Raw genomic sequence first — 15,181 nt, 5'->3', positions numbered from 1 at the left:
ATGTGGACTCCTTTATATCAGCGAGACCAAGCGCAGGCTCGGCGATCGTTTCGTCGCTCGCCTCCGCTCAGACCGCCTAAATCTACCTGATCTCCCGGTTGCTAAACACCTTAACTCTCCCTCCCATTCTCACACTGATCTTTCTGTCCTGGGCCTCCTCCATTGTCAGAGTGAAGCCCAGCGCAAATTGGAGGAACAGCACCTCATATTTCGCTTGGGCAGCTTACACCCGGGCGGTATGGACATTGACTTCTCTAACTTTAAGTAGCCCTTGCTTTCCATCTCTCTCCATCCCTCCCCCTTCCCAGTTCTCCGACCATTCTGACTGCTCCAAATTACATTTTATTCCTGCTTTGCTTTGTTATTGCCGTCTCCCCGCTAACAGTAATCTATTCTACATTTTCCTTGATCTCCATCCACTTTGATGTTTTGTTCTCACACCCCACACTTCCTTATCTCTGTGTATCCCCCTCCCCCTCCCCTGGCTCTCAGTCTGAAGAAGAGTTCGTTCTTCAGGCACAACCAGATACGTCACCCGTTCCTTCTCCCCAGAGATGCTGCCTGTCCCTCTGAGTTACTGCAACATTTCGCGTCTGTCTTTGGTTTAAACCAGCATCTGTAGTTCCCTCCTACACCAAAGTCCCTCTCCTTGCCCGACTGCCTTTATGGCCTGGGGGCACCTCCTGCAGCCCATCTTGGAGGCTGGAAGCAGTAACCCGGTCCCTCTCTTACTGGCCCGCTCTTCACCTCCGTCATTGCCAGCAGTTTCCTCCTCGTCTCTTGTGATGTGTTGATACAATATTGAGATTGTACTTAGAGGACAACCATATTTAGAAGTGCATATGCAGCTTTGAATCTCATAAACTTACTTTAGTTTAGTTTATTGTCACGTGTACCGAGGTACAGTCAAAAGCTTTTTTGTTGCGTGCTATCCAGTCAGCGGAAAGACTATACATGATTACTATCAAGCCGTCCATTTTCACGTTTGTGCATTTTTACAATTCTGTAATGCCCCTGTCCCACTTAGGAAACCTGAACGGAAACCTCTGGAGACGTTGCGCCCCACCCAAGGTTTCCATGCGGTTTCCGGAGGTTCCCGGAGGTTTTTGTCAGTCTCCCTACCTGCTTCCACTACCTGCAACCTCCGGCAACCACCTGCAACCTCCGGGAACCGCACGGAAACCTTGGGTGGGGCGCAAAGTCTCCAGAGGTTTCCGTTCAGGCTTCCTAAGTGGGACAGGGGCATAACTCTTGCCTGATGGGAGAGGAGTAGAGGGAGCAACCGAGGTGAGACTCGTTCTGGATAATGCTGGTGGCCTTGCCGAGGCAGCGTGGTGTGTAGATTGGAAGGGAGATTGGTTTGTGTGATGGTCTGGGCTGTGTCCACAAATCTCTGCAATCTCTTGTGGTCTTGGATGGAGCTGTTGGCCTTCTATTATAGAGCTCTTCTAAGATTTATTCTGGTTAAATTCAATAGGTATTGAACATGTGAAAGATCATACATAATCCTCCATTTTACACAGTACCCTAAAATTTAAAGCATGGATTGTTGACATTTTGGGATGTGACCCTTCTTCAAACCGACCCTCTTTAGACCCTTCCGTCCTTGTCTTTACACGTGATCATCTTTTTTTAAAAGACCACACCTGGAGTATTGCGTACAGTTTTGGTCTCCTAATCTGAGGAAGGACATTCTTGCCATAGAGGGAGTACAGAGAAGGTTCACCAGACTGATTCCTGGGATGTCAGGACTTTCATATGAAGAAAGACTGGATATAGACTCGGCTTGTGCTCGCTAGAATTTAGAAGATTGAGGGGGGATCTTATAGAAACTTACAAAATTCTTAAGGGGTTGGACAGGCTAGATGCAGGAAGATTGTTCCCGATGTTGGGGAAGTCCAGAACAAGGGGTCACAGTTTAACGATAAGGGGGAAATCTTTTAGGACCGAGATGAGAAAAACATTTTTCACACAGAGAGTGTTGAATCTGTGGAATTCTCTGCCACAGAAGGTAGTTGAGGCCAGTTCATTGGCTATATTTAAGAGGGGGTTAGGTGTGGCTAAGGGGATCAGGGGGTATGGAGATAAGGCAGGTACAGGAGTTGGATGATCAGCCATGATCATATTGAATGGCGGTGCAGGCTCGAAGGGCCGAATGGCCTACTCCTGCACCTATTTTCTATGTTTGTATCACAGTAAATGTTTTAATCTAATATTTTTCTTCTTCCCAGACCTGTATGTTCACATGCTTTGCTCTGGCATTTCCTGTCTGAGTCACATTTACTTTTCCTTTCAATTCAACTTTGATCTGCTGAAAAAAAAATTAAAAAAAAAAAAGAAATTATGGAAATGATAGATTTTTTGATTGATCTTAAAATAACTTGCTTTCATTATTTTGCTTTAGATAAGCATTGTTAAAAGAACTCAGAATTCAGAGAAAATAGTTTCAAGTTATATTTACAACTCTTATATCATGTTTAGTACAATGTTATTAGAAATCTAAAATAAAAATAGAAAATTATGACAATACGGTCTGCATCTAAAGTTGCTGAGTTGATCTAAATGATAGAAACATAGAAACATAGAAATTAGGTGCAGGAGTAGGCCATTCGGCCCTTCGAGCCTGCACCGCCATTCAAAATGATCATGGCTGATCATCCAACTCAGTATCCCGTACCTGCCTTCTCTCCATACCCTCTGATCCCCTTAGCCACAAGGGCCACATCTAACTCCATCTTACATATAGCCAATGAACTGGCCTCGACTACCCTCTGCGGCAGAGAGTTCCAGAGATTCACCACTCTCTGTGTGAAAAAAAGTTCTTCTCATCTCGGTTTTTTAAAGGATTTCCCCCTTATCCTTAAGCTGTGACCCCTTGTCCTGGACTTCCCCAACATCGGGAGCAATCTTCCTGCATCTGGCCTGTCCAACCCCTTAAGAATTTTGTAAGTTTCTATAAGATCCCCTCTCAATCTCCTAAATTCTAGAGAGTATAAACCAAGTCTATCCAGTCTTTCTTCACAAGACAGTCCTGACATCCCAGGAATCAGTCTGGTGAACCTTCTTTGCTATGTTAGGAAATGTTTGGAGGGATATGGACCAGTTCAGCTTAGTTTATTGTCACGTGTACCGAGGTACAGTGAAGAGCTTTTGTTTCATCCTATCCAGTCAGCAGAAAGACGATACATGGGCCAAATGGGATCAGTCAGTGGCGGTCAGCTTGCCCGATGGCAAATGGGCCCCTGATGAAGTGGGCCCCCTATATCAAGTGGGCCCCCTTTGTCTCCTGGAAACCAATATTTTTAGGCCCAGTCCGCTACTGTAATCAGTTCACTTATAAAACTTGGACGTGTTGGCCAGAAGAGCCTGGTTCCGTGGTGAACGACTTTATGCCCCTGCAATTACATGAAGGAGAGGAGACGTGTCATGATCAGTGAGGCCAGTCAAGGACATTGACACAGCCGACGCCATCCTCAGCTGACTCGTATTCTGTGCCAGTGTAACCCTGGGGTGGTGATAATAAACGATAAGCAGTTCCACAGCGAATGTTTTCAGTTACGTAAAAGTGAAACAGTAAACGCGGGGCGGTTGAGAGGTAACGTTGGGGAGGATGTGTTATGCAGTGAAGGGCAGGAGGGATTGAATGGGACCTGTGGTGGTGTGGGTGGCTGATTGAGGCTGGTGAAGACTGGGGCAACAACAAAAAGCTTAGCCTGGGGAGGTGTAAATAGGAGATGTCAAATGAAAACTGACATCACCAGAGATAGTGAATTCCGGGAATATGAGATACAAAGTTCAAATGGCTGGTGACCTGAAACAGCTCCATTCAGGGGGGTGTGAAAAGCAAATGCATCTCGTCTGAAGGCGCTGCCACTCCCACCCCTTGCTGTTTTATGTCGGACTTGTAGCTTTTTAGTTTGTCTGTCACTGATACGAGCTTGTGAGCCTTTATGGGATCCAGACTGAAACTGATGCTGTAGATCTCCATATCTCCTGTGGAGAGGTCTACCCCCGAGGGAACTGTGTTTGATTCTCAGCATTATTCCCAAATTACAATTTCAGCCAGTGAGTGAGTTAGTGTGGCACAGCGGTAGAGCTGCTACTTAAAGTACCAAGGATAAGGTCATAAGGAATAGGAGTAGAATTCGGCCATTCGGCCCATCAAGTCTACACCATTCAATCATGGCAGATCTATCTCTCCCTCCTAACCCCATAACTTCTGACACCCGTACTAATCAAGAAGTGAGGTGCTGCCACTCCCACTAGGTGCTGTGTTCTTGTTCCTGTTTTATTTCCGGCTTTTTGCGATGGCACAGTGGTGCAGCGGTAGAGCTGCTGCCTTACAGTGCCAGCCAGAGACCCGGGATTAGACCCTGACTACAGGTGCTCTCAGTATGAAGTTTGTACGTTCTCCCTATGTGGGTGGGTTTGCTCCAGGTGCTCTGCTTCCCCCCCCCACACCTGGAGTGTGACGGGGCCTAACGGCAGGGCCTAACTGCAGTCCGTCTGTTTTGTTTTAATTTGTATCTCGTTAAATGTATGTTTTTGATTCTAGTTTTAATTATTTTTTAGCTGTGTATACGTGGGGGGTGGGGGGGGGGGGGGGGGGGGGGAAACTGGGACCCGACTTTTTCCCTGTCGGGTCTCCGATACCGTTGAGCCTAATATCGTGGAGCTGGCAGCGGCCTCCAACCGGATCCAACCTGAGGGCTCCAGTCGCGGAGCCTGCGGACTGGCCGACTTCGGAGCGGGGAGAGCTGTGGTGGCACGTGCCTGCGACCCGACTTCGGAGCTTCGGTGGACAGGAACATCGGGAGCTAGCATGTCCCTGGTGGGAGACCGCTTTTCGGATTTCCCGCAACAACAACTTCTCCCGCTGGAATAGCGGGGTTTAAATGACTCGGAGCCGGGGCCTAACATCGCCCGGCACGGCTTAAACGGCCACAGGACTTACCATCACCCGCCGGGGGCTTTAACATCGGGAGCCCCAGTCGCCTTGACACAGCAGTTGGACTGCTGGACCGCAGGAGAAGAACAAAGGGAAGAGATAAGACTTTTGCCTTCCATCACAGTGAGGAGGTGTTGGAGATTCACTGTGATGGATGTTTGTGTAAATTGTGTTAAGTGTGCGTCTTGGTTTTTTTTTGTAGTGTTAAGACTGTAGAAATGCAATTTCGTTCAAACCAAGCTGTTTGAATGACAATAAAAGGCATTCTATTCTATTCTCCACCTGCTGAGTTACTCCAGCACTTCCTCTCCTTGTTTGTAAACCAGCATATTAGCTTAGTTTAGAGATACAGTGTGGAAACAGGCCCACCGGGTCCGCACCGACCAGCGATCCCCGCACATTAACAACGTCCTACACAAACACACACACACACAAGGGACAATTTTACATTTATACCAAGCCAGTTAGCCTCCAAACATGCATGTCTTTGGAGTGTGGGAGGAAACCATAGATCTCGGAGAAAACCCACGCAGGTCACGGGAGAACGTACAGACAAGCACCCGTAGTCAGGATCGAACCCGGGTCTCTGGCGCTGCAAGGCAGCAACTCAACCGCTGCGCATCCGTGCCACCCTTGTTTCTGCAGTTAGTAGTTTAGCTGGAGTTTGTTGTATTTAATAGCCTGATGTTGTTAGCAAGAAGCTTTTCCTGAACCTTGATGTTACTATTTTTAGACTCCTATACCTTCTTCCAGGTGGCATGGACTGTGGCCTAAAGGCCTGGTTCACTGCACTGTGACTATGATTATAATGTGCTGTTGTAAAGATGTTCTATTTGTTATTTTAACAAAATCTGATCTTGACTCATGAACGGGAACATGATCATATCGGTTTGCAAAACATCCCCGACTTTTCATGAGAGATAGGAGTAGAATTAGTCCATTTGGCCCATCAAGTCTACTCCACCATTCAATCATGGATGATCTATCTCTTCCCCCTAACCCCATTCTCCTGCCTTCTCCCCATAACCTCTGACACCAGTACTAACCAAGAATCCAGGCTTGTATTCACTGGAGTTTAGAAGGATGAGGGGAGATCTTATAGAAACATATAAAATTATAAAAGGACTGGACAAGCTAGATGCAGGAAAAATGGTCCCAATGTTGGGTGAGTCCAGAACCAGGGGCCACAGTCTTAGAATAAAGGGGAGGTCATTTAAGACTGAGGTGAGAAAAAACTTTTTCACCCAGAGAGTTGTGAATTTGTGGAATTCCCTGCCACAGAGGGCAGTGGAGGCCAAGTCACTGGATGGATTTAAGAGAGAGTTAGATAGAGCTCTAGGGGCTATTGGAGTCAAGAGATATGGGGAGAAGGGAGACACGGGTCATTGATTGGGGATGATCACAATGAATGGCAGTGCTGGCTCAAAGGGCCGAATGGCCTCCTCTTGCACCTATTTGCTATGTTTCAATATTTCTATGTAATCTATCAATCTCTGCCTTAAATATATCCACTGACTTGGCCTCCACAGCCTTCTGTGGCAAATAATTCCTAATTTTCACCAATAAGACTGTGTGGGTTGCCAACCCGCGCAGAAATCATGTTATTTCTGCAGAGACCGAGTCAATGATACGACACACAACGCCTCTACCGCCGAGGGCGAGATGAGATCAGCAACTTTGCTGTGTTGGGCTGAACTAAATGAACTGCCACTTTATAATCTTTGCTGCTAAACTGCCAGCCGGCCAGCCAGGCGGGTCCGGAAAGTACTAACACGAAGCACCCGCCCATCTGGACTTGCGCACAGACAGAGAAAGCCGAGTGTGGACAGCGAGAGGGAGAGAGATACAAATAGACTTGGTGCCGGGGAGCTGTGAGATGCCGCAACCACGGGTGCCGGAGACACGGTAGCGCTTCCTCTCCACGTCGTCAACCTTTGTTTATTTACAAATCCATCGCATAGAAAATGGTTCCGGTTGTCATGTTGTGTCTGTGGGCCGCTGATGCCAGGAATCCTGTTTGCAGCTAGTTGCTATGCTGCCCAGTTTTACTCCTTTTAGAGTCGACCAGCCTGATGTACCCCTGAGTATTCTCTGCGTGCATGAATACGGACACTGTAGAGGGGTTTCTTAATGCGGCCCCGTGGTCTGATTTTGCTGATTAATTACTGCCAGTGAAATCAACATGAAATATATTTGTATGAGCGCTGTAAGGCGAAATGAAGGATAGTTTCGGGGGCGACTTACAAAGGCGATTGGTAATAAGGTTGCAAGTAGATCTTGATTAGCTTGGGCGTCAAGGGTTATGGGGAGCAGGCAGGAGAATGGGATTGAAGGGGGGAAATAGATCAGCCATGATCGAATGGTGGAATAGGTGGAAGAGGCTCGATGGGCCGAATGGCCTAATTCTGCGCCTATATCTCATGGACTAAGGAAGAGTGGGAGAGGCCACTTTTCCGACCTCCCATCCCGACTAAGAAAATAGATTCGGCCCTTCCAGCCTGCACTGCCATTCAATATGATCATGGCTGATCATCCAGAATCAGTACCCCGTTCCTGCTTTCTCCCCATATCCCTTCATTCCGTTAGCCATAAGAGCTAAATCTAACTCTCTCTTGAATACATCCAGTGAATTGGCCTCCACTGTCCTCTGTGGTAGAGAATTCCACAAATTCACAACTCTTTGGGTGAAAAAGTTTTTCCTCATCTCAGTCCCAAATGGCCTACCCCTTATTCTTAAATATTCTTATATATCAGATATAGAAACTCTTGCAAAGTTTATCTAACCTTGACAGGGGGTGACGGGGCGATGCTCCACCTCCTTCCTTGCCTCCTATCAGAGGCAGCTGGGGTGTCACTGAGGGTGGGGTCACCACAGTATATCAGCTGCAACAACTCCCCTGCCTTGTTACCTTGTTGCCTGTCTCTGACATTGGGCAGCGTAGGGCAATGGAATCATTGCAACCATACCAGGTTAGTATCAGCGCCGAGAGACCGTGTGGAGGCAGGGGTAAGAGGTACAGTGAAAAGCTTTTGTTGCGTGCTAACCAGTCAGCGGAAAGACAATCCATGATTACAATCGAGCTGTTCGCAGTGTATAGATACATGATAAGGGAATAAATAACATTTAGTGCAAGGTAAAGTCAGATCAAAGATAGTCCGAGGGTCACCAATGAGCTAGAAAGTAGTTCAGGACTGCTCTCTAGTTGTGGTAGGATGATTCAGTTGGGTAAGTTTGATTGATGAGCTGAATTAAACATAATTTGGTTCAGTGGAAGACTCATTCCAAGACTGTACAGAACTTGTTAAGTATTGTATTTCAGCATTCGCTAGTTACTTTATACTTGTCTTTTGTGCTTTAATGTGAAGAAACAACTTTATGTGTAAGTGGGGCGGTGCAGTGGCTCAATGGTAGAGTTGCTGCCTTACAACACCTTAGACCCGAGTTCGATCCTGACTACGGGTGCTGTAGGGGTGGCATGGTGGCGCAGCGGTAGAGTTGCTGCCTGACAGCGCCAGAGACCCGGGTTTGATTCCTGACTATGACTGCTGTCTGTACGGAGTTTGTACGTTCTTCCCGTGACTAGCGTGAGTTTTCTCCGAGTGCTCCGGTTTCCTCCCACGCTCCAAAGACGTACAGGTTTGCAAGCTAATTGTCTTGGTACAATTGTAAATTGAGTTTCATAGCAAAAGGATTTGCGTATAGGAGCAGGGAGGTTCTACTGCAGTTGTACAGGGTCTTGGTGAGACCACACCTGGAGTATTGCGTACAGTTTTGGTCTCCTGATCTGAGGAAAGACATTCTTGCCATAGAGGGAGTACAGAGAAGGTTCACCAGACTGATTCCTGGGATGTCAGGACTTTCATATGAAGAAAGACTGGATAGACTCGGTTTGTACTCGCTGGAATTTAGAAGATTGAGAGGGGATCTTATAGAAACTTACAAAATTCTTAAGGGGTTGGACAGGAAGATTATTCCCGATGTTGGGGAAGTCCAGAACAAGGGGTCACAGTTTAAGGATAAGGGGGAAATCTTTTAGGACCGAGATGAGGAAAACATTTTTCACACAGAGAGTGGTGAATCTGTGGAATTCTCTGCCACAGAAGGTAGTTGAGGCCAGTTCATTGGCTATATTTAAGAGGGAGTTAGATGTGGCCCTTGTGGCTAAAGGGATCAGGGGGTATGGAGAGAAGGCAGGTACAGGATACTGAGTTGGATGATTAGCCATGATCATATGGAATGGCGGTGCAGGCTCGAAGGGCCGAATGGCCTACTCCTGCACTTATTTTCTAAGTTTCTATGTCCCTAGTGTATGTGGAATAGTGTTAGTGTGCGGGGATCGTTGGTCGGCGTGGACTTGGTGAGCCGCAGGGTCTGTTTCCGTGCTGTATCTTTAAACTAAATTGTACAACTTATTTATTTATTTCTTGGACGAACCTCTGTAAAATGCCTGTCACAAATCATACATGGATGGGTTTGAACTTGGTCGGATTTGGGTTTAAGATCTAAACTTCCCGTTTCTTGGGGTAAAAATTATCTCTCCTCTCAGCAAATTAATTAATTTGCATAATTCTTGTTTTAAGTTTTAAAAATCATTATGACCTCGTTACATTACATCTTATGCCTGCAGTTAATGTGCAACTAAATGCAGTGGGATGAATCGTACAGAAAACCTGACATATAATGCATCATGGTGAACAAATGGATATGTTGTTCCCAGGTATTTGACACCATTAACCATCATCAGTAGTTTTTGCTTTTTAGCATTTGGTGACATTGCGCGTTTGAGGGGGGCTGAATGCAGAAATATGCATAGATATGTCACGCAGAGTGTATGATTCTGGCATCTGGGTTCAAATACAGTTCATAGACACACAAAGCTGGAGTAACTCAGCGGGACAGGCGGAAACTCTGGAGAGAAGGAATGGGTGACTTTTCAGGTAGAGACTCTTCTTCAAATACAGTTTGTCCAATAGGCAATAGGTGCAAGAGTCGGCCATTCGTCCCTTCAAGCCAGCACCGCCATTCAACGTGATCATGGCTGATCATACCCCGTTCCTGCCTTCTCCCCATATCCCCTGACTCCGCTATCTTTGAGAGCCCTATCTAGCTCTCTCTTGAAAGTATCCAGAGAACCGGCCTCCACCGCCCTCTGTGGCAGAGGATTCCACAGACTCACACAACTCTCTGTGTGGAAACAGGTCTAACTCTCTTTTGAATACATCCAGTGAATTGGCCTCCACTGTCTTCTGTGGCAGAGAATTCCACAGATTCACAACTCTTTGGATGAAAAAGTTTCTCCTCATCTCAGTCCTAAATGGCCGACCCCTTATTCGTAAATATTCTCAGATTCAGATTCAATCTTTTTAGTCATTGTGCAGTGTACAGTACAGAGACATTGAAATGCAGTTAGCATCTCACCCAGAAGAGCGAACATAGAATAATGGAACAGTAAAAGATATATATGTACATACAGTAGCCGTGGTGCAATTTTTCTAGGGGAAGGGGGGAGGTTACTGTCAAATCACCAAGGTGCAGAGTTAAGTTGTGTAACAGCTGCAGGGAAGAAACTGTTCCTGGACCTGCTGGTCCGGCAACGGAGAGACCTGTAGCGCCTCCCGGATGGGAGGAGGATAAACAGTCTGTGGCTGGAGTGAGAGCAGTCCTTGACGATATCTTATATATTAGATATAGAAACTCTTGCAAAGTGTATCTAACCTTGACAGGGGTGAGACTCATCAACTGTTTGTTCAAGTCAAAAGTGTTTCCTCATCCAACTTCAGTCCAACTTCCTGAATGTACGTTCCTGTTAATGCTAAATTTGACCACAAATCATTCTGTGGATGTGAGCTTGACAAATCAGTGATGTCTGTCTTCAGTGCAAACCAGCAGCTGTAGTTCTTTGTTCAAGAAGGAACTGCAGATGCTGGAAAATCGAAGGTACACAAAAATGCTGGAGAAACTCAGCGGATGCAGCAGCATCTGTGGAGCTGATAGTTCTTGTAGTTCTTGTAGACCTTGTAGATCTTTGCTGCACATTTGGACTGCTGCAATGCGAAATCTCCTCAAGGTATGCCTACTTTGAAGAAGTTCCCCGACTCTATCCGATGAACGTTCAGTCTGAAAACTGGTCTTGACCCAAATCCTCACCCATTCCTTTTATCCAGAGATGCTGCCTGTCCCGCTGAGTTACTCCCAGTATTTTGTGTCTTTCTTCGGTGTAAACCAGCATCTGCAGTTCCTTCCTATACATCCCGCTTTGATGTTGATTTCATACCGAGACGCCACAGAGAACATATACAGTGGGTTAGCTGGTAGAGCTGCTGCCTCACAGCGCCAGAGACCCAGGTTCTATCCTGACCTTGGATGCTGTCTGTGTGGAGTTTGCACATTCTCCCTATCCTCATTTTCCTCCTGGTGCTCTGCATTCCTCCCACATTCCAAAGGCGTGCGGGTTTGTGCGGGATTCCCTGCCGTGTCGGGTGTTGATGAGGAAGTGGGATAACAGAGAACAAGTGTGAATGGGTGATGGCTTGTGAAGATTGAGGGGGGATCTAATGGAAACTTACAAAATTCTTAAGGGATTGGACAGGCTAGATGCAGGAAGATTGTTCCCGATGTTGGGGAAGTCCAGAACAAGGGGGTCACAGTTTAAGGATGAAGGGGAAATCTTTTAGGACTGAGATGAGAAAAACATTTTTTACACATAGAGTTGTGAATCTGTGGAATTCTCTGCCACAGAAGGTAGATGAGGCCAGTTCATTGGCTATAATTAAGAGGCAGTTAGATGTGGGACTTGTGGCTAAAGGGATCAGGGGGTATGGAGAGAAGGCAGGTACAGGATACTGAGTTGGATGATCAGCCATGATCATATTGAATGGCGATGCAGGCTCGAAGGGCCGAATGGCCTACTCCTGCACCTATTTTCTATGTTTCTATTTTTCCATGCTGTATCTCCGGCCACTGACCTTGTACACTGTATGTTGTGTGTGTTTATGGCCTCAACCACGGGTGCACAATGGAGGAGGACTCGCTGTACTTTGTGCCTTCCACCACAGTGAAGAATGCTGTGGTGGATGTTTGTGTTCAATTTTTTTTTGTGTGTTGTGTGTTCTTTTTTTTGATTGCACCGCTGCTGGCAAAATTAATTTCACTGCACTTTATTGCGTATCTGATTGATTGAGGCACATTCTTTAGCGGGTAGGGGGAGCTTGATGCTCTTTGGAGTTTGTGGCCGGCCAGTGGACACAAAGTGATTGCTACTTCAATGATTCAACGACACTTTATTGCCACATACAGCAAGGTACAAGTGTAGTGCGTTGTTTTGTATTCATGCTGGTAAAATCATACAGCGGGCTTCATTCACTAAGGCAGTAGACCAGTGTCGCTGAGTTCAAGTCAAGTCGAGTTTATTTGTCACATACACATACGAGATGTGCAGTGAAATGAAAGTGGCAATGCTCGCGGACTTTTGTGCAAAAAGACAAACAACCAAACTATAAACAAAATCATAACACACATATTCTTTTACATAATAAATAATGGAAGGAAAAACGTTCAGTAGAGTTAGTCCCTGGTGAGATGGGCGTTTACAGTCTAAATGGCCTCTGGGAAGAAACTCCTTCTCAACCTCTCCGTTCTCACCGCATGGCAACGGAGGCGTTTGCCTGACCGTAGCAGCTGGAACAGTCCGTTGCAGGGGTGGAAGGGGTCTCTCATGATTTTGTTTGCTCTGGAGTTGCACCTCCTGATGTATAGTTCCTGCAAGGGGGCGAGTGAAGTTCCCATAGTGCGTTCGGCCGAACGCACTACTCTCTGCAGAGCCTTCTTGTCCTTGACAGAGCAATTCGCAAACCAGATGGTAATGTTCCTGGCCAAGATGCTTTCCACCGCCACTGCGTAGAAGCACTGGAGGAACCTCGGAGACACTCTGAATTTCCTCAATTGCCTGAGGTGGTAAAGGCGCTGCCTTGCCTTACTCACGAGTGCTGCGGCGTGTGATGTCCATGTCATATCCTCGGAGATGTGGACTCCCAGATATTTAAAACAGTTCACCCTATCCACAGGATCCCCATTTATCCTCAATGGAGTGTACGTCCTCGGATGATGTGCCCTCGTCACAGTTTTGGCGTCGACAACGTTACAAAAGCTGACCGAACAGTCCTATCTACTGCCTGCCGTCACACCAAGCCGGGGCCCCCTTAGTTTTTGGCACCACCCTCCTCCCCAGCTGGGTCCACCTTCGACCTAGTCGGCACCACCCTTTAGGCTGACATCTCTCATTTCCACACGAGAGATCAGAGAAGGTTAGCACTGTTTCAAACATAATGGGCTTGCTGGATGTGAAAACATGTTATTGGGAAACGTAGAGTGTAAACTGAACCCACTGTCATTAGCTGCACCATTTGCCAGCAATGTTCATGATGGGCTCAAGTGGTTTCATTGGGGAGGAATTGGCAGCTGGCATCTAAGTATCAGTTTCTATCTGAGGAGTTTTGAGAAACCAACCCTAGTTCGACAGACCCCTGTTTACTTGAGAATGGTCCTTTTAAAGCTGGGGGGGGGGGGGGGGGGGGGGGGGGGGGGGGGGGGGGGGGTTGGGGGGAACCAACCAGCTAAAAAACACTGTGCAGGAGGACACTGCATCATTTAGTTTAGAGATACAGCATAGAATCAGGCCCTTCGGCCCACCGAGTCTGCACTGACCAACAAACACCCCGTAGACTAGTACTATCCTACACACTAGGTCCAGTTTACAGAAGCCAATTAGATTAGATTAGATTCGTTTATTGTCATTCAGACCTTTCGGTCTGAACGAAATTCTGTTTCCCTGCAGTCATACATACAATTTAAAAAAAATGACAAAACACATAGTCAACACAAATTTAACATCCACCACAGTGAGTTCACCAAACACCTCCTCACTGTGGTGGAAGGCAAAGTCTTAAAGTCTCTGGCTCTTCCCTCTTTGTTCTCCCTCTGCGCCGAGGCGACGGTTCAAACTCCGCGGGTGGTCGCTGCCTCCGCCACAGCTCCAGGACCGAGTCGGGTCTCCGCTGCTGCTGCTGCCGCCACAGCTCCAGGGCCGAGTCAGGTCTCCGCTACAGCTCCAGGACCGAGTCAGGTCTCCGCCGCCACAGCTCCATTGCCGCCAGGTCCGCCATTAGGCCTCGGCGCAGACGGAGACGGGGATGGGGAATACGACTGAAGAAAAAGTCGCATCCCCAGAATTAACCTGCACACCTGAACATCTATGGAGTGTGGGAGGAAACCGGAGCACCCGGAGTAAACCCACGCGGTCACAGGGAGAACGAACTTATGAACGTACAGACAGCGCCCGCAGTCCGAATCGAAGCCGGTTCTCTGGCGCTGTAAAACAGCAACTTTACCACTGCGCCACCATGTCGTCCTATAGAAATATATAACATTATGAGAGGCATAGAGAGGGTAGAGAGTCAGAAACATTTTCCCAGAATGGAAAATGTCAAATTCTGGAGGGCAGAACATTAAATTGGGACGGGGGAAAGTTTAAAGGAGATTTACGAGGCATATTTTTAAACTAGGGGAATGCCTGGGATGTGCTGCCATGGGAGTGATGGATGCTGACATGCTGTGAATATTTTAGCCACGACTCTACCACTGCGCCCCTGTGCCGCCTCCACGGTGGGAAATTGACCTGCTGAATTCCTCAAACACTTTGGTTTTCAACTCAAGATTCTAGCACCTGCAGTTCCTTGTGTCTCCAAATAAAACTCTTTGTTCACAAAGATTTTTTTTTTTTGTTTGTTGCAGAAAATGGCAGATTCAAGGAGGAAGGAGCAGATAGCATTTCCGAGTCTTCTCCAGAATCGGTTTGCCAACTGGATGTCGGACCTGCCGGAGAAGCTCTGGGACGCGTCTCTGTGCAACCTGGCTATCCCAGGTAACTGTGGATACTGCCGCTCCTTGTGTTTTGTAGTTTGTGGGAAGCGTGTGGGAAGAGGTTTGGGTTAGTTTAGAAATACAGCGCGGAAACAGGCCCTTCGGCCCACCGAGTCTGCGCTGCCCAGCGATCCCCGCACACTAACCCTATCTTACACATTAGAGACAATTTACAATGATACCAAAGCTGATTAACCTACAAATCTGTACGTCTTTGGAGGTTCTTTGGAGTGGTAGCTGTGTGGAATGAGCTTCCAGTGAAGGTGGTGGAGGCAGGTTCGTTTTTATCATTTAAAAATAAATTGGATAGTTAT

The 15,181-nt window shown here is 47.0% G+C and overlaps 1 protein-coding gene across 3 annotated transcripts in view; it reads left to right on the top strand.

Annotated features, from left to right (window-relative positions):
- Nucleotides 1-6,714: 6,714 nt before the first annotated feature.
- LOC129697828 (PI-PLC X domain-containing protein 1-like) overlaps nucleotides 6,715-15,181 on the top strand; it is a 30,634-nt gene continuing 22,167 nt past the window's right edge. The window contains exons 1-2 of one of the 3 annotated variants that reach the window (XM_055636473.1): nucleotides 6,716-6,853; nucleotides 14,736-14,868. In XM_055636473.1, the coding sequence (XP_055492448.1) occupies nucleotides 14,742-14,868 (127 nt within the window). In that variant the 5' untranslated portion in view covers nucleotides 6,716-6,853; nucleotides 14,736-14,741. Of the gene's footprint in view, nucleotides 6,854-14,735; nucleotides 14,869-15,181 lie in introns of all 3 variants that reach the window. The other 2 variants (XM_055636474.1, XM_055636475.1) reach the window with 2 other exon arrangements.

The sequence above is a fragment of the Leucoraja erinacea genome, chromosome 6 (assembly GCF_028641065.1).
Source record: "Leucoraja erinacea ecotype New England chromosome 6, Leri_hhj_1, whole genome shotgun sequence".
Lineage (NCBI taxonomy): Eukaryota > Metazoa > Chordata > Chondrichthyes > Rajiformes > Rajidae > Leucoraja > Leucoraja erinaceus.
Note: the sequence above shows the minus strand (reverse complement) of the source record. Positions and strands in the feature narration are given on the sequence as shown.